Consider the following 19,170-nt stretch of genomic DNA (forward strand, 5'->3'; position numbering starts at 1 on the left):
AGCTATGCATGCACAAGTAACGATATGGTTGGAAATTATGATTTAGAAGTTAAAATTAATTATGAGAATTTTTTTCTAATTAGCTTTTTAGAACTAGAATTGATTATAAAGTTGTTTTTATTCCCTTTCTCATTACGGGCTTAGCATATACATCAAACAAATAAAAGATGAAAAACTAGTAACTTATTTGTATTAAAATTACAAATTTCCTTTCTGTTTTTATATTTTAGTTTTCAATGGGAATATTTAGTTAGGAAGCGGACAACTAAATGGCCTCATCGCATATTGTCCTTTTAGAAAGTTGAATAAGGTTTGCCCACCCTTGCTTTAGTGGTTATTGATCACTGAATCAATGACCTTAGTAGACAATGACATGTTGACAACCATTCTCCTTTTCATTCCTTACCAACAGATTTGTTTTTCCTACCTAATAATTAGAGCCATATATAAGTAACCTACAAAGAATCTGAAAGAGAAGATAGGGGAAGATTAATTAATGGAAAATTAATTGGTCAAATTTCCTCATCAAAATTAAGCTATAGGGAAAGAAAGATCTCTTGCCGCCTAATTTTATATTGGATATGCATGGAAAGGCTCAAGGATATAATAGAGCATGGACTGATGGAAGCAAGCAGGGACCTATCCAAGATTTTCTTTTTTAAGATTTAAAATAGAATAATAATAAAATTGTCAATAAATATTATTTATACTTCAAATAAAAAAGTATTTAAATATACCTTTTCGTTTTTTTATTGTACTAAACTTATTGTTATTGTATCAACAATCTTTTAAGAAAATTTTCTATCAATATATATAACTAATAAATTTATGAGAATGTCATATTCAATTTTGTTGTAAAGACGAGTCTTAATAACTTTCATTTTAGAAAAAAAAAAACTTGCTCAGTAGATTTTGTTAAAGTAAAAAATGTTAAAATGCTTATTAATCTATCAACAAGTTGGAACATTGATACTTTTGTAGTTTAAACTAACGGAAAACTTGGATAAACTTGATATTTATCCTAAATTAAGATATCGAGAAACATCCAAATGATAATGTCATAATTGAAACGGTAAATTTCTTTTTCCAGCACAAAAAGGTCATCCGCATAAAATTTCTCAACAAGCTTACAAATTTTCCAATTACCAAATGATTTTAAACTTTTCTTAAGATATAAAATTAAACTAAGTATAAGAAGTTCCACATGCCTCGACATTAAATATTTTATTTAATTCATATTGCAAATAAATTGTAGAATAAAATATGTCTATTCTATAATGATGTTATATATCTCCATCTTGTTTCTTATGACAGCTATTCCTCATAAAATAAAAAGCTTTCATGTTAGAAGCTTCTCACGATTCTTAAAGATGATATTTAGTTGTTAACACAAAATTTGAAACATTAACTATATCAAGAAAAAATTTCTATATAAAAAATATATATGGTCAATAAAAATGTTAAAATTTTTGGGAGCTGTGGCTCCTCTAGCCCCTCCCTGGACACGTCATTGCAAGCAAGATAAAGTATATAAACATATTGGTATCCACTTCTTTTTCATTGGAATCAATTCTAATATTTAAAAGCTAATTATAGGATTTTTTTTTTAAAGTTGATTCCTATTTTAAAATCAATTGCAGAAGAGTTGACAAACACATATTCATAGAAGTTCACAATAGATCGAATATATAGCTGGGAGTGATCCAACCGACACTCACTTTAATTCTGCTTCTTTAAACAGAGATGGAAAAAAGTAGAACTTCGAAGGAAGTGTTTCTTATGGCACAAGTGAAAAGGACTTCACAATCTCCATCCATAATTTATTAAAATTTAAAAGTTGCTTTTATTAGGGGGACCCTATGTAAAGATAACCTTTAGTTTATGTTATTCACTAGTTCATGTAGTTTATCACAATTCGATCAACACGCTTGGCTAGCAAAGTTCTTTTTTTTTTTTCTTTCCCCTTTTTCTTACTATTTCTGAGTTATTTTCAACTTTCATATTTTCAAGCAATGCGCAGTTAACTAGCCGGTTTAGATTGTAGGTCTCAAGTTGAACTTTAAATTCTTAATTCAGTAAAAACAAACCAAAAGTGTAACTATTCACATTAGTATTTCTTGTAAAATTGAAACTAAAAAGGATAGAATATTTTATAATTTATACCATTTTTTTATTTACCATACATGTATTTTTTGAATGATACCATAATGTATTAATTATGTATTACTTATGGGAGACAATCTTATTTGAGTAATGGACATTTATATTTTCATAGGGCTAGATCTCTTAAATAATAACAAATCTAAAACAGGTTGTAACTAAATTAAAAGAGTTAAACAAGGAACTATATATCAAAATGTCATTTAAAAAAAACCACAAATTGTAATAGAAATGGTCAAATGGCCTCAATAGGTTATAGCTGCTTGAAATGTAGAAAAAGCATTAGTCAAGCCAAAAAGCATGACTAGTTCATTCACAATCCTAAACGTTTTCTTGTGAGTTGAGATTTGAGAACACTCATAAATTTCACTCACAATACAATCTTTAGGACTGTAGAAGCATTATTCATGTCTTCTAGTCTAAATAATGTTCATTCTACATTTCAAGAGGTTATAAATGACTTATTGATGTCATTCCTATGACAAATATGTTGGTTTTCTTCTATTACAATTGGATTTACAACCCCTCGTTTGACTTTCACTTAATTCATTTACATATTGTTTAAGATTGGTTATTATCTAACAATTTTTATTCTAAATTGTCTAAGTGTGAGTTTGGTGTACCTAATGTATCCAACTTAGAACATGTCATGTCCCCTACCGGGGAATTAGCCTGATCCTACTATGGTGCAAGCCATTGTTGAATAACCAACACCAAGAGGCTCACAACTCCTAGAGGTTTTGTGGGCCTCATCACAAACTTCTACAGAAGATTCATCATGCATTTAGCCGCTTCTATTACCGATTTATTTAAGAAGAGTACATTTACATGGCCACCTTAGCTAATACATCATTTGAAAAACTCAAATCTCTATTGTTTATTGCTTATGGCTTTGCCTTATTTCTTCAAGGAATTCAAGATGACATATACAATTCTAGATATGAGTTATTATTTATATCTCCATGAACATGTAGCAACATTCTAGTTTTGTCTTCTAAGCCAAAAATGACTTATAGACATCTAAGTTGTCTTTTGAAATGCACATAAGAGTTGTTGGCTCTTGTACTATCTTTTTAACAAGATACAAGTCACCCCAATATCATTTATATGACATCAAATACATCAAAAATACAAAAAATTCACACATATCCTTATTCAGAAATACTTATGTAACTAACTTGATATCCAAGTCTCAAGAGATTAGTTTCATGACTGTCTTAGGAAACTAGAAAAAAATCTTATGTAATTCGCTCAAAGTTAATTTTTTTTTCTTTTGAGATGAAATTAATAAATGGAGACCAAGGTTCGCTCAAATAAGGCTATAATAAACCACTTGAACTCATTTCATGCCTTCTCCCTTTATTTCTTTTTGATTTAATAATTTTGTTTGGATTTTGGAGGAACTTAGTAGTATTACATTTACATTGATCCATGATGGATGTATTGGCCTATGATAGCTTTCTTTTTTTAATATTTTTTATTTTTTATTTTTATTTTCTCTGTCGTTTCTGAATTCGCGCGATAAGGCTGTGAGAGCGCTCACTCCAGAGGCTGAGGGGTGCGAAAATGGCGTACCATCTCTGCTCTTCCCCTGCTTCCCTCTTCCACGACCCACCTTCCATCTCCGTCTCTTCTTCTTCTTCTTCCCGCAAGTTCAAACCTCGAACCTTTCAACCCTCTTCTTCGCTCACTCCTCAACCCAAAACCTCCCTCCACGCCAACCATGTCTCCTTGCAGGAACCCATTCCTCAACAACTGCCACAGGACGACACCAACTCCGAAAATGATGCCAACCCAGTTGCAAAATCTTCGTCTAACTTCATCTGGGTCAATCCCAAAAGCCCCAGAGCCAAACAACTCAGGGAGAAATCTTATGATTCCAGGTATAGTTTTCTTGTCAAACTTGCAAACTCCTTAGACGCCTGTAGTCCCATAGAGGAGGATGTTTCTCAAGTTTTGAAGGAGTTAGGGGACAGGGTTTTAGAGCAAGATGCTGTGATTGTCATAAACAACATGTTGAATTCTGTTAATGCAACTCTTGTGCTGAAATACTTTCAGCACAAGATTAGACCCACCAGGGAGGTGATTCTTTACAATGTCACCCTCAAGGTGTTTAGGAAGTGTAAGGATTTGGATGGTGCGGAGAAGCTGTTTGATGAAATGCTTCAGAGAGGGCTCAAGCCTGATAATGTTACTTTTTCAACTATAATTAGCTGTGCCAGGATGTGTTTTTTGCCTAACAAGGCTGTTGAGTGGTTTGAAAAGATGCCCACTTTCGGATGTGAGCCTGATGATGTTACGTACTCGGCTATGATTGATGCTTATGGACGGGCTGGTAATATTGACATGGCTTTGAGCCTCTATGATCGTGCGAGGACCGAGAAATGGCGGATTGATCCTGTCACGTTCTCAACGTTGATCAAAATGTATGGGTTGGCAGGAAATTATGATGGATGCTTGAATGTCTACGAAGAAATGAAGGCTCTTGGTGCTAAGCCTAACTTGGTTATTTATAACACTCTGTTGGATGCCATGGGGAGAGCAAAGAGGCCCTGGCAGGCAAAGGCTATATATAAAGAGATGACAAATAATGGATTTTCTCCAAATTGGGCAACCTATGCATCTCTCTTACGAGCCTATGGTAGAGCAAGGTTCAGTGAAGATGCTCTACTTGTTTATAAGGAAATGAAAGAAAAGGGGATGGAACTGAACCCGCATCTTTATAATACCCTTTTAACTATGTGTGCTGATGTTGGCTACACTGATCAAGCATTTGAAATTTTTGAAGACATGAAAAGTTGTGCTAGTTGCAATCCTGACAGCTGGACATTCTCTTCGTTGATTACCATATATGCCTGCAGTGGGAAAGTTGTAGAAGCTGAAAGAACTTTGAATGAAATGCTTGAATCTGGATTTGAGCCTACTATTTTTGTTCTGACATCACTAGTCCAGTGCTATGGAAAAGCCAAGCGCACTGATGATGTTGTGAGGATATTTAATCAGCTCTTGGATTTGGACATCAGTCCAGATGATCGTTTCTGTGGTTGTCTTCTGAATGTTATGACCCAAACACCCAAAGAAGAACTTGGTAAGCTAACAGATTGTGTGGAGAAGGCTAATCCAAAGCTCGGGTCTGTGGTGAGATATTTGGTGGAAGAGATGGAGGGTGATGGAGAGTTTAGAAAAGAAGCATCAGAACTCTTCAATTCTATTAATGTTGAAGTAAAGAAGGCCTTCTGCAATTCTCTGATTGATCTTTGTGTTAACCTGAATTTGTTGGACAAAGCAGGTGAGCTTCTGGACCTGGGCTTGACACTTGAGATATATAAGGATGTACAATCCAGGTCTCAAACTCAGTGGTCCTTACATCTAAAGAGTCTCTCACTTGGGGCTGCGCTGACTGCATTACATGTTTGGTTAAATGATTTGTCTAAGGCTTTGGAGTCAGGAGAGGACATTCCTCCTGTACTTGGAATCAATACGGGTCATGGGAAACACAAGTATACTGTGAAAGGTTTGGCAAGTGTATTTGAATCCCATTTGAAGGAACTCAATGCTCCATTCCACGAGGCTCCTGATAAGGCTGGCTGGTTCTTGACTACACAGGTAGCACTCAAGTCATGGCTGGAGTCTAGGGGCTCCCCTTCCTCTGAATCAATTGCTGCTTAATTTAATAATTTCTGAACTCCATAGTTTAGATGTTCCAACATTTCCAATTGATAGTGTTGTTTCAGGGAATGATAGGCGCTGTAGTTTCTAACTTTCTATGCATTTTCTTTTGTCTTTTGAGGAGATTTTGGTATTAGATTCGGAAATAGTAATAGTTTTATATCTGGATGTCTTACCGAATAAATGAAGACCTGATAGTGGTACTAGTAGATATTATCCAGTTTGTTGTCTAGGTTTCTCTTTAGTTGAGTGACCTAGAAACTGTAAATCTCTGCTAATAGCAAGAATAGGGAAAATTTGCCCTGATTACAGCACTTTACATCTTCCAGGGTCTGCACCTCTCTGCCCTTAGGCTCCAATTCCTTCATCCAGCTTTTTCTTTTATAAAAAATAGTGTGAAATCAGTTTCTGCTGATCTTTTTCAAATATTTTCTTTAAAGGCTATGAATGTAATAATCCAGGATTGCCAGGTAGATGTTGTCCCCATTGAAAAAATAACAATAGTCATGTACAAATGATTTTATTATTTACTATTCTCTAGTGCGAGTCTTGAAATCACTCAAGAAAAATGGTCTGTACTCATCTTAGGTTAAACTCTTTGTTAGAAAATGAACTCTATGACTATATATATGGGGACTCAGAGTTATAATCCACTCGTTTTCAAAGTGCTGTTGCTGCAGATGCCTTTGTAAAACTTGTCTAGTATAAAACTCACAATCACAGAAAATATCATTTATCCAAATACAGAGAAAGATATTGAATACTTCACTTTGTACAGATTACAGGATCATATTCCCAAACTCCATTGCCCCACTGGAAGTTTATTTCAAGACATTAACCTCACCAAATGTTTTATATTTACAAAGAAAAATCACAAGATGTCCTTGATAAATAAACTACATTTAACCATCTCCAAATAAAGGATCATCAACGTTCTTTCACCGCCCTGCAGCAATTTTATAGCATTGTTATGGTATGGTCGACAAATAGAATAAGCTTGACAGTTAAAAGGTATCTCAACCACACTGCAAAAGGAGAAGTCACTGAACCTTTTAGAGGAGTTTGTGCTTTTGTTTTTTCTGATATCTTCTGATTTTATTGATGAAGCCTCCTTCTCTCTAGCAGCTGCTTCTCTTCTCATTTTCTTCCACTCTACTTCCATGGCCTTTGTCAGTGCTTCGACTTTCTTCATGAGCATCTGAAAAAACAATATCTTGTATCTTTAGTTCAATCTGAGAAAGGGTCAGGTGAGAGTGAGACATAGCTGTTGCTATTACCTTAATTTCTTCATCTTTAGCTTGCAAACTACCTTCTTTAATTTCACAAGACTTCCTCAGATTGATGACCTCTTTTTGCAGTTTATCATATAGAAAACCTGACACCACATCGTGACTGCCTGAATCATTTGGTTTCTTGCTTTCAGAGTCTTCATCCTGATTAACAATGGTTTTAATTTCTGCTGCTTCTCTTTCATCACTGAACTTGCTTAAATTCATGTCTGTGTTCACCTGCATCTCATTTTCCTTTTCACGGCTATCAGCGACTTTGCTTCTTGACGCCCATATCCCTTTCTTCAACACATTTTCTGCAGAAGTATATTTCTTTTTGGTAGCAGCAATGTCTGTGTTGTTTTTTGTATTCGGAAGCTGGAACAAAGAACTTCCAACAGAAGATGCCCTTGGTTGTGAGGTGGATCTCTTTCTCATCCCACCACTTGTTGTTAGGAAACCTAAGATTTTTGACTTTTCTGCTTTTGGAGACCCAGAAGACAACACATTTGAAATGGTAGGGTAACTTGAGAAATGCTTTAAGCCTTCCTCCAGTGTTTTTAGCCTCAGCTTCAATTTATCCTGAAGTAAACACCAAATAACATATTCAAAATTTATTTAGATGCTTCCATAGAAGACAGCTAAGTGAGATAAATACCTTCAATTGTGATTCTGCTTTGGCTGTTCTCTCTGATACTGCTAGCTTGTCTTTCAACCTTTGCATCTCTGCCTATATATGCAAGAACAAACATGATGATAGTAATTTCTTGCTCAGTTTCATTAACAAGTTTTAGGAGAGAGGAGCTGTTTGAATTGTCTTTGTATAAAAGCTTTTCTCACTGAAGTTAGGACATGAATATTAGCCTCAGTTAGACAGTTGAACTCAAGTTTACCCTTTCTAAATTTATTTCAGTATATTGTTGTGATCAGGAATACCAACATAAATAGTAGTATTTTGGGGCATGAGAGAAGAAGTATATAAACTCTAAAGATTTTCAGGGGAAGAACATACCTGCATAATTCTTCTCTCTTCTAGCCATTGTCTGACAGGCATGACCTTATCATTTTCATCCTTCCACTCATTAGCCATAACATTTGCAATTCTGTTGGCTGAAACTTTTATCCTTGCAAGCTCCCTCTCTAATGTCCTCTTCTCCTCCTGAAAAATTATGCAAAACCAAGTTACTACATAAACCAACCAACAAGCCATTATATCCAATCCAACAGAAACTTCTGAATGCAGTAGCAATGCCTACTTGCAATTCAGTAATCTGTCGCTGATAATCGCGAAGAGCATTAGCAGTGCCCCCACTAGCTAGGATGACTTCCTCAAGTTCCTGAATTGTTTGACTAAGCTTTTCAACTTCCAAAATCTTTTGGCGGTGAGTTTTCTCCAAGAGTTTGTTCTCTTCCTGTTAATTGTTGTTGTGAGTTGGATGAACTGAACCACTTACATTTCATTTTACCATAGAAATCAAATATGAAAACGGAAACATAGAAATTCATACCAGGCAGATCTCAATCTGTCTTCTCAAGTCAAAGTTCTCATTTTGAACTTCCTCAACTATTAGAGCCCTCTCTAGTGCACTTCGCAAAATCCTCTCTGCTTCTAGCAATGCTGATTCTTTTGATTTTGTGAGTCGCTCCATAGCTTTCTTATCTTCTTGAAGTGTTATAATCTGTGAAGCCAAATGGGATGTTAGTATTTTCAGTACGCAAAACTCACTAACATTTTCTTATTTCATTGTAAATGCATCCTTCTTGAATATTGCACATTTATACCTCATTCTTATACATTTTAATCTCAGCTTCAAGAGGAGCAATGACACTGTCAATTGGAACAAAGTCTTCATCCCTTTGATTTGCATGTACCCTTCTAAGTGTTGCTTCTGCTGCATATTGTGCGGCCAATGAATCTTTCTTTTCATCTGTCAGTTTCTTGATTTCTAGATTCTGCATGCAAATAGAATTTGAAAAACATTCATTTTAGAGTCTAGCAATGCTGGCCATGGTTCCAGCTTCCAAGAAATACTAGTACTAGATCACTGCACCTTTTGTTTAAGATGATCCTCTGAAACTCTAAGTCTTTGGTCCAGTTTATTGACTTCAATTCTCAACTGGAAAATAGAGAAACAGAATTACAGTTAATATTAGCATTGATTGCTGATTAGTTTGTATATCTTTATAATGCAACTAAACATGTAGTTGCGTACTTTTCTATTGTGGCACGCATTTTATAATCTTCCCTAAGGCATCAAGCTGTTTAAATGTGCCATGTGCGTTATATACATAGTAAGATGGTAAATTTTCCTTCCCAAATTCCAAGAGAATGTTTTTTTGAGGGGGGTTGGTTTCCTAGTGAGAATTTGTATATATGCATTTAAAAGGAGGACAAAATATATTTTATCCAATTACAACATGACACGTCCCTTAAAAAGGGAGAGTTGAGGGAAGTTATCACATTAATAAACTAATAAAATTAAGAAAGTGAATCTCTGAGCTTTCCATTAGGCGTAAGCATAAACAGAACCTATAATACTGTATCTAAGTTTTGTCCTTAATAGTTACCTCTTCTATGGCCTTGTCCTTCAGAGCTTCAGTTGCCTTTAAGGCTTTGATTTCACCCTGAGAATTAGCTAGCTCCTTAACTTTTTCTGCAAGGATAATCAGATTAAGCTACAAGGTTTATAGATGAATCGCCACTATTGGAATTCAATGGGACGCAAGAAGAAAACTGTGATATTATAGGCAATTAATGATAAGCATATCAAGGTGACACAGAAACAATAGGAATCTAACAGTGACAAGACCTGATGGAAAAACAAATTCAAACTCCAGATGGAATAAATAATGCTGAAACACAAACTGAGACAAGAATGAAAGACATAAAAAAAAAAACCTTTGAGTTGGTTTTGCAAACGGTTAATCTCCAACACCACTGGAAGCTCATATTGCTCTTCACAGCTCACCATTTCCCTCTCTCTCTTTCTCTCTTTTCTGTGCTAGAAATATTCACACGCAGTACAGACAGATAATCAACTCAACAACAAATGGGAGGACTCATTGGCATATATATATATATATATATATATATACAACACAAAACAATGCTTTGGTTTGGTTTCCTTTTTAGGTGCTGCAAAATGACAAACTAGGCTGAGTCCAAAAACACCAACAACAAATGGAGGCTGTCAGTATAAAATATAAAATAACATAAGTGGATGTTTGGTTTCATATTTGCTCCGAATCTTATACGCGTTTACTCAAAAGCTAAGACTCGTACCATCTAACCAAACATGCTATAATTAGAATATATTTTTGAGATGTGAAAATGTCTAGGGAATTGACCGAAAAGAAAGCAATGAGATATGACTCTAAACATTTGGTGAAGCAAACTTCATAAATGATTAAATGCATAACACTAACAGGCCGACCAAGCCGGCTACTCCTGAGTTCTTCTCCTTGACACTTGACTTTACATTCATGAGATGCATTTTAAAAATTTAAATCAACATTATCAATTCCACTACAAAATCTTTTAATTAAATCTTAGCTGTTATGATTATGAATTGATGACCTTTATTTTTATTATAAGTTTATAAACCTTTTGGGCTGTTATGATTACGTAACCTTCACTTTTTAGAGCCTTTTGGGCTGTTACAGCCTTACAGGGGAAAGGACAAAATTTACATGGTGTTCAACCCTTTTTGGAAACTGCTTGCTAACAAATGTCCAAATTAGTAATTTGCACAGGTTTAAAATTGCGGTTGCGGTTATCGCTGCATTGAGGAATTTCGGATAAATGCGTCTTGTTGTTGCAGTTGTGGTCATGATGTCGGTGTAAAAATTCTGAAACTCGTTACATTGTCGGTGCAATTGCAGACCACAATTTTACACTTGTAATTTGCACTTGTTTCAATATAAAATAAATAAATAAAATGAATTAAATAGTTATTTTTGGTTTCTCAAACTATAATAACAAAAATTTAACTCTTTTTTGAACTTAACAATTAAACAATAATTTAACTCTACCTAATACTTCTTTTGATATTAGCTTGGAACAATAAAGTTCAGCATCAATCATACTGCAGAGTAACACATCACTGCATTATATTAGTTGGTGAAATATGTTGCAAAATTCCTTTTCAATTTGCTGATACCATTTGCTTTAATCTTCAATATTAATTAATACTGATATAACAAGGATCATCATGTATCATATACCAATCAATTAGGCTCCAGGATAAATGTATAGTGGACATAATTACACGTGTTTATATAACAGTGATTGAAAATAGATATCATTCAATTAACTCTTACAAGGGTATCATTACTGAAATGCTCAACTCTTCTAAATTTGTCACATCCAATCATTCATATTATTAGTAGAAATATATCAATTTGGAGTTGAGCCATAGAATTGCTTGACCGCAAAAATAGTTAACTAGTGGAAGACTTTTGAGATAAGACTGTGACAAGAAACAAAAAGTGGCTTTGAAGAACAAATAATTTTGGGATAATAAAAGATGTCATCTTTGCTTAAAAGTATAATAATTAAATATTTTTTTATAGTAAAAAAATGTGCACAGCTCCAGCTGTTTCTTAACACAAAGCCATAGCCAAATGGCAATCCTTGACATGATGGCTTTGATACAAGACAAAGGGGAAGGGTTTACCAACAACAAATTGAACCCTTCAAGATACGGAGGTGGCAAAATATACGAATTTTCTGATGAAATATGATTGAATTTTGATGATTTGTTAATAGAATTTTGGTATTACTCACCACTGTTTGATAGTGATTTAATGAAAGTGGGATCAAAAATTTCAAAAAAAAAAGTGGGATCAAAGCTAAACTACTTCATGTGGGTGTGGTCCTCTTTATGAATTATATATTTTATATAGTGTTGGTTTCAGAAGTTGGTATTATGTTCCAAAAATAAATAAATCATAGAGGTTGAAATGAACGCGCATAACATTGAGTATACAGAAATTTTAAAAGAAATTCTAAAATGATCGTTTGTTTTTAGTTAAGGCTGTAAAGATTATAATTTGATGTTGCACTGCACCCAATTTGATTAATAGATTAGTATATTTTATCGTTGTTTCTAGCACAACTGATAAATAGTAAAACTCTTTCAATATTTAGTTTAAGATTTGATATTTGAGCGGTGTATATGAATAGGGCACATTAATTCAGGCTTTACGCGGCCCAAGCCCTTCATTCTAATTTTGCCGCCCAAATCTGGCATATGATATATGGCATGTTATAGGCCAAATTTTAAGGTTCGACATGGCCTTTTACGAGGCTTGACCTAACCTACTAGCTTGTTTAAAAGCCTATTAATCAACAGAAAATTCCTTCTAAACAAGATCATCAGGCTTGCGAACTAATAGGCCAACGGTTTAATAGATCTTTGTAGTATATACATATCATTTCATTTTCATTTATTCATATTATCATAAAAATAATATTTAGATAAGCAAGCCGGCCTATCAGGCCAAATATTTTTTTTATAGTTAAGCCTAGCCTTTTTACTTGATCATACTTTTTAAAAAGAAAAAGGCTGGCTTTTTTAATAGATGAGTCAAGCTAGAGTATGCATTTGACAAGTCAGGTCGCGACCCCCTGACCTACTTTCACCTCTGTGTATAAAGAATTATTTGTTGAGAGAGATCTACCAACTTACTATGATCTCAAAACCTTGAGTGAATTAATATCATGACTATCAGTTGTGGGGATATTTTGGTGCAACAAACCAATACCTCTTATAATAAATAAGTTATCTTCCCTTTAGTAGTTTATTTTACACCTGCAAATCTCAAGAAATATGTTACTTGATTATCTTTTAAGTAAAATTTTAAGGCGTTGTTCCGGTACTCATAAAATATGATGGATTGAAACCTTCAATTCATTATTTGGTATGTAAAAGGTTACATTGCAAATTATAAAAATTTATTATGGAAAAAAGTGGGGTTGTATAAATGACACATGTGGGCTATTAACTCACAACTCAATGGACAAATAAGATTTTTATAAATAAATAAATTAATAAATAAAATATAGAAATTCTAACCCACTTATCTTTTTTTTTTTTGAAAACCCAACTTATCTTCAATGTAATTGGATTATTAGTTATTTAACCTAAACTTACTCATGGACCATTTATACAACCCGAATATCGGAATATGATAAATTAAGGTAAAAATGTATATTGTCTTTTTTTATGTTCCTAATTTAGAAATTGCTTTAAAATTTCTTGCCTAATCGATTGGGCCCATTGCTGACTTAGAAGATCTAATTAGCATTGGACATTTGACATTTAGCCCATTCTCATTTTGTAAGCAACCATAATTACCTATGAACCTGTCCATTGAATATCAATGGATAATGATATTGAATCCAAGGTTCCTGAACTGAAACTGACTCGAATGACATCCATGTTATAATGGCTTACTGGACTTGAGCAACTGAAGTATCAATCCAAAACATGATTGAACTTTCCCCAGCACAAGTCTCAGAAATCAGAATATTAACTCTTACACCTTGAAGAAGGTAAAGACAATTTTGACTTGTGTTATATTGGTGATTGACTTTAGCATCTTTTGTTAGGGGATTGAAGTTTACCTCTTATCTTAAAGTGTGTCACGAGTGTCATTTCCTTAAATCCAAAGCAAGAATAAATGTAGCCCTCATGACTCTCAAATCTTCATTGATTAATTCTTGTCTTACTGCCTTGCTCATATATACTTATCAGGACATCACGATAAACAAGAATCTGTACCTTTCCTGCGCACTTAGCCTTCAATCAAAAACCCAATTCCTAAAAGGACACCACCAATCGATCTTTCAAGGAAGTTGACAAAGTATCTATACCAAAAACATCAACTTGTGTTAATGACTAATATGCCCTTTACCATTGGTCCTAAAAGCTATTACTGATCCTAATGCCAATGATATTCATACATCTATCCTCTTTCTTATCTCATTTTTGGGAATTATTGTGATGGAATATGGGTAGGGAAGGGAGAAATTATTGATTCTACTAGTCATATGTGTTTAGGTGACTTCAAAGGTCTAAAACTATCTTGTGTAATATTGAAATCTATTTAACTATTGAACTATACTACCTATGTATAAAAAAAGTAAATATTTACAATATCCACCACTTGCCTACTGAGCTACCAGCCTCGGTAGCTCGGCCTAAAGAGGAGCCGACCCCACGAAGCCCAATAACCACAAAATGTTTAAGAGTTTGGAAGATTGTGTACCTATTGAGCTATCAATAGCTTAGTCTAAAGCTAATCGTGTAGTAGAGGAACCAAGTCATGTGGAAAGCCCAAAGAAGTGTAACCTCCAAATTTATTAGCTACATTTAACCTCCGGAACCATTATAGCATTTAACAAGTCAATAATTACATAACTAATGTTAAATGATCAATAAATCCAAAGGATAATTCTATGGATATTAAAGACAAAAAAACGCTAGGTAAGAGACATCTTCCCTCTAACATTAATACTAAGAGCAAAGTTGTGTGTGCTTGTCACGGAGTCTGACAGGAGAATGCACCTATTTTAGATAGACTCCCATATGGGATTACATCTATTCAAGTGAGAAGTAGAGGACAATTTGGGAAACATGTTGCTTTTAGAAGAATAAGATGCATTTGGGCCAAGCAAGCTATGAGAATCACTGAAACCATCATTTCCAACACAGAATCTTATCAGAAGAGTTATAATATTTGCCAATAGCAACTCTTAATGTAGAGTGGAGGCATAACCATACTCTTATTCCCTTTCCCTTTCTTCCCCCTCCCTCTCCCCTCAATTCTCTCTCTCTGTTTTTATAACACTCATCAATCCAATTATCCAAGGGGCCATGGATGTACCAGAAAAGCTTCTCCAATATAGATGCCATATCTCCATAGCAATAGCAATTTCACTATCTTTCTCCTTGCTGTTATATGCAGCCCCACAGTTTCTGAACATTCTGGCATATTTTTGGCCATTGTTTGCTTCCACCACTGTGTTCTTGGTTGCAATAATAGCCTTTGGAGGCGTTTCAAAATTTACAGCTGAGTTTCATGGTGAAAAAGCTGGTGAAGGTCTCATGGATTATTTAGCTGCAGGCGTGCCAGAACATTCTGAGGAGCCTCAAAGTTTCTAAGTGCAACAAGGGTGCTCAAGTTTCAGGTCCAAAACAACCATCAGTGATATCTTGTTCATTTTATCCAGATTCATGCTCACATTAAACTGTATGATTCCAGTTTGTGTAATGAATGTCACAGAAATATGAACAAAAAAATAAAGCATAAACTTCTAGAAATGATGAGTGTAAAAATTTCTCTGTTTTAACTCAGTCTCTTTGTCACATGCTTGCTTTGAATAGAACCGAAATTTAACATATAGAGGTTGATAATTAAGGTAAAATTGATAAAATGTGAACTTATATTGCATCTGGGAGCACTTTCCAATAAGGTAATACCAATGACAAGGGGATCAAAAAGTGAAATGGAATTCATTATGTATAGGCAGGTAATGGGTTAAGATGATTCAGATTATCTAAGATCAGCTTCTGTCAAAGTTCCTGATTTATCACAATCTAGTTTTCTAAAAATCTCCATCACAGCTGAAATATCTTCTTGATTGATCTTTCCCATTTCCTTCAACTTGTACACAACAAACTCTGCAGCACTGGGGAAAACAAAAATGTTGAATGTGAGCATTCAATAATGTGATTCAACTAATAGCATGTTCGGATCAACTTCTGTTTCCTCAGAATCAATTCTAACATCTTAAATCTACTCACAAAGGTTTTTTCCCAGAATTGATTTTGGCTTTAGAAAGGATTTCCAAACATGCTATCCATCTATCATTGCTTAACTCAATGCAAATTATAGATAAATAATCCATATGAGCTTAGAACTATCTTTTTCTAGTACATTTAGCATCACCTCTACACTTCTATTGACCTACCTTGTTAGAAAAACAGAATAACGCAGGGAAAAACACAGAAAATGCAGGCAACAGACTTACAAGAAAAGAGAGGATATTAAAAGAGCAAAGTTTGAAATTGGAACAAACCTAACAGCTTTGTCTTGATCAAGATCCGCTGTCTCAAGATCAAGGAGTGACAATTTTCGCGTAAGAACCAATTTCGCCAATGATCTTTGTCTATTTTCAGTATATAGCTCAGCAAGATAGGCAAAAGACTGTGCTAAGCAAATAGTGCTGCTCAATATCCAGAACATAGCAAAAACGCGACCAATAGTAGTTGAGAAGCTCTTATCCCCATAACCTAAAGTAGTGACTGTGGAACAAACACAATAGAGTGCATCCACAAAATCTAGATTTTCAACAAAATACAGAAAAGCAGTTCCTGCAATCATGAGCACACAAAAAATTGCTGCTGCAAGCACAAATTTGTACTTGCTTTTGTTAGTTTCAACCTCTTTGAAAAGCTCTTCTGGTCTAAGTTTTCCACCTTTGCACATAGCTCTTACTAGTATCAGTTCTTGCTTCTCAACAATGTAATCAGCTGCTTTGCTTAGAATTAACCCAACAAGAGCCATGCCTGTGAAGACATAAATGCAGGCAAGAAGTTTCGCCAATGGGCTATTCGGCACAAGATCTCCATATCCAACAGTGGTCATTGTCACAACACAAAAGTAAAGAGCATCAAGAAATCCATTGGTTTTTATACCTGTGATCTGATAACTAGTGAGAAAGAAACATAGGGTACCTGCAGGTCCGAACCAGAAAATATAGGTAAAACGGGGCGAAAATTTAACACATTATGCAAAATCAATTATGGCTGATTGGAGAAGGCAGTAAAAACTTTAAGGTGATAAATAAAATATTTGAATACTATTCTATTAAGGAATGTTTTTTCCGCATTTTACATATTCCTAGTTCCCTCACTAGGTACCTGCACCAAGATAGGTAGCTAACCACAAAAACACTGGCTTGAAATCAAATTCTGCTTGTGGTTCTGCAGCTGTACGAGAGTGTGAAGGGTTTTGGACTACATTTTGTTCTAGGAGATTGATCTCTGTCTCTGAAACACTACCTCGCCGGGGTCGTCTTCTCTGGACATGAAGATGAGGATGATCTCTTGATTCTGAAAGTAATGATTTTTCAGCTTCATCATCACTACTGCCCATCAACTTACTGAAAAAGCTTCATATGTAATAGCAGGACACCTGAAAGGATGAAATTGTGAGAGACTTGGTGCATGTTTGGAAATTTTTCTCTAATTTATTCTAAAACCAAAATTAATTCTACGAAGAAGCCTGTTCAGTAGCTTTTGAGTGTGAGAATTGAATATAAGTCAAAATAAGCTAATTCAAACATGCTATTTGCTCCAGTCATGTTCCTATCTCAAGTTTGAAGGCTAATAGGAAGCTTCCTTGAATCGATTTATGAAACAAGTAGTAGTAGTAGGAAGTAGGAACTCTTCCAATGACAACATTATTATGTATTAAAAGTTTTTCCTGCAAACCAGTTTTCTTAATTCCCCTCCAATTACCTGACAATTTTTTGTTCCTGAATGTTGTTCCATAGAACAAAAGAAATTCAATGAATTGTATTGTATTAAAATTAGTAGATCAAATTCACAAACAGCTGGCGTTCATTATAGAAGTTAACGTGTTGTTAACAGATTAATATGAAGAAAATCAAAGGTGGAAATGCATGAATATAAAGTCTGAACAGAGGCTAACCAATGCATTCAGTTGGACTAACTGAAAAAACACACTAAGGTTATTTGTTTTGTTTCTACCAATGTTGTACTGTCCCTCTTATTAATTAAGTCCAAGAAAACACTAACGTCAGTTTCTCTTTTCCCCTCTAATGTTACATAATTAGATATGGCATGCAGATGCTAAATAATCTTTCTGGGGTCCTATGAACTTCGGTGAGAGAATCATTCAAGTTTTTAAGACAAATAAACAAATAGTGTAACTACCACAGGAATAAGAGCATAGTAGATAAACTACAGCCACCTGATGAGAATGTTGTTCCTACTTGATCAGAAAAGTAATTGATGATGACACACACATCTTCAGATTTGGATAAATTAACCAGAGATAACAATTCTTTTTTACCCATATTTGAGGAACCTCAAAATTCATGAAAAACTGCCAATAATGTCTCCGATGCTTCCAAATGGACATTTTAAGACCTTAAAACGCATAATGTGTTTGACCCTTTGCTATAAAACCCAAGTAGACTTGGCCCTTCTGATCCACCCACATGCCAAGTGCCACTAGGCAGTGATCAAAATCAAAATATAATACAATTATTGAGAATTCAAGTGAGTTGGAGGTGAAAGATTATATAAGAGATGCGACTCATGAACTTATTGAGAAAATGTCTTTTCCACTCAAAAAAATAATAATTTTTACTAAGTAGAAAAGGTCTCAAATGTTTTCTACTAAGTAAAACAAAGCCCCAAATATTTTAATAAATAAATATTTCTTTAGGTAAAAAAACATAACTTCAAAATTTGCTGTAGGCCTTGTGTAGGTCTGCCCTACCAAAAGGGTTTCAAGACCACCACTAATGCCTGAAATAAAAATTATAATTTTTGCTCTTTTTCGTGACCTCATTTTTTCTCTTTTATTTTTCTTTTAATTCCTAAAGATGAGTATTAAACAACCTATCAAATCTATTTTATAAGATGATTAGTCATTACCCAATGCATGGCAGTATACTGTATACATGGCTTAACGATTTGGCATTGGCTCCTTTTCTGTGATATATTAATGAAACACAGGAGGTTAGTAGTTAGCCGCAGCCCGCGGACCATATACCTGACCTTGATAAGTGCGACTTTAAAAATGTTAACTATGCTCCTAACTCCTTTAAGTAGCATAGGTGCTCTCGTGTCGTGTGGTAGGGAAGGAGCAAAGAGAGAGATCGATGCAATATTGTGAATGAATGAACTAGTCAAAAGAGTCCATGCATGAGACAAGTCACTAAATCATGCCGCTTATCAAAATTGAAGCATTGCCGTGTCCTCCAACCTCTCATAAATTAAAAGTTTCTCTTGACTTTATGAGGACACTGCAG

General features: G+C 34.5%; 3 protein-coding genes across 3 annotated transcripts; 1 reads left to right on the forward strand and 2 right to left on the reverse strand.

Moving 5' to 3' along the window:
* Nucleotides 1-3,644: 3,644 nt before the first annotated feature.
* LOC130710652 (pentatricopeptide repeat-containing protein At4g16390, chloroplastic) lies at nucleotides 3,645-6,150 on the forward strand. The gene has a single exon (XM_057559992.1). The coding sequence runs from the start codon at nucleotides 3,727-3,729 to the stop codon at nucleotides 5,827-5,829; it is 2,103 nt and encodes a 700-aa protein (XP_057415975.1). The 5' UTR covers nucleotides 3,645-3,726; the 3' UTR covers nucleotides 5,830-6,150.
* Nucleotides 6,151-6,534: 384 nt separating this feature from the next.
* On the reverse strand, nucleotides 6,535-10,172 carry LOC130710653 (microtubule-associated protein 70-5-like). The gene is made up of 11 exons (XM_057559993.1): nucleotides 9,997-10,172; nucleotides 9,666-9,751; nucleotides 9,149-9,214; nucleotides 8,880-9,050; nucleotides 8,606-8,776; nucleotides 8,354-8,509; nucleotides 8,110-8,256; nucleotides 7,756-7,827; nucleotides 7,107-7,679; nucleotides 6,879-7,027; nucleotides 6,535-6,775 (listed from the first exon to the last, which is right to left on the reverse strand). Exons 1-11 carry the CDS (start codon nucleotides 10,067-10,069, stop codon nucleotides 6,757-6,759), a joined length of 1,683 nt encoding a protein of 560 aa, XP_057415976.1. The 5' UTR covers nucleotides 10,070-10,172; the 3' UTR covers nucleotides 6,535-6,756.
* A 5,484-nt stretch (nucleotides 10,173-15,656) lies between these two features.
* Nucleotides 15,657-17,261, reverse strand: LOC130710624 (two pore potassium channel a-like). The gene is made up of 3 exons (XM_057559954.1): nucleotides 17,027-17,261; nucleotides 16,183-16,894; nucleotides 15,657-15,792 (listed from the first exon to the last, which is right to left on the reverse strand). The coding sequence occupies exons 1-3, from the start codon at nucleotides 17,259-17,261 to the stop codon at nucleotides 15,657-15,659; spliced, it is 1,083 nt and encodes a 360-aa protein (XP_057415937.1).
* Between the last annotated feature and the right edge of the window lie 1,909 nt (nucleotides 17,262-19,170).

The sequence above is a fragment of the Lotus japonicus genome, chromosome 4, assembly GCF_012489685.1.
Source record: "Lotus japonicus ecotype B-129 chromosome 4, LjGifu_v1.2".
NCBI classification, from domain to species: Eukaryota; Viridiplantae; Streptophyta; class Magnoliopsida; order Fabales; family Fabaceae; genus Lotus; species Lotus japonicus.

What these genes read in the sequence shown, in the direction of transcription:
- LOC130710652 (XM_057559992.1), top strand. Translation starts at nt 3,727, where the DNA reads ATGGCGTACCATCTCTGCTCTTCCCCTGCTTCCCTCTTCCACGACCCA.
- LOC130710653 (XM_057559993.1), bottom strand. Translation starts at nt 10,069, where the DNA reads ATGGTGAGCTGTGAAGAGCAATATGAGCTTCCAGTGGTGTTGGAGATT. An exon ending in TTTGCAAAACCAACTCAAAG is followed by an intron (nt 9,752 to 9,996) that starts GTTTTTTTTTTT and finishes TTATCCTTGCAG; the next exon opens with AAAAAGTTAAGGAGCTAGCT. An exon ending in AGGACAAGGCCATAGAAGAG is followed by an intron (nt 9,215 to 9,665) that starts GTAACTATTAAG and finishes TCTATTTTCCAG; the next exon opens with TTGAGAATTGAAGTCAATAA.
- LOC130710624 (XM_057559954.1), bottom strand. Translation starts at nt 17,261, where the DNA reads ATGGGCAGTAGTGATGATGAAGCTGAAAAATCATTACTTTCAGAATCA. An exon ending in AGCTACCTATCTTGGTGCAG is followed by an intron (nt 16,895 to 17,026) that starts GTACCTAGTGAG and finishes TTGATTTTGCAT; the next exon opens with AATGTGTTAAATTTTCGCCC. An exon ending in GATCAAGACAAAGCTGTTAG is followed by an intron (nt 15,793 to 16,182) that starts GTTTGTTCCAAT and finishes TGTTTTCCCCAG; the next exon opens with TGCTGCAGAGTTTGTTGTGT.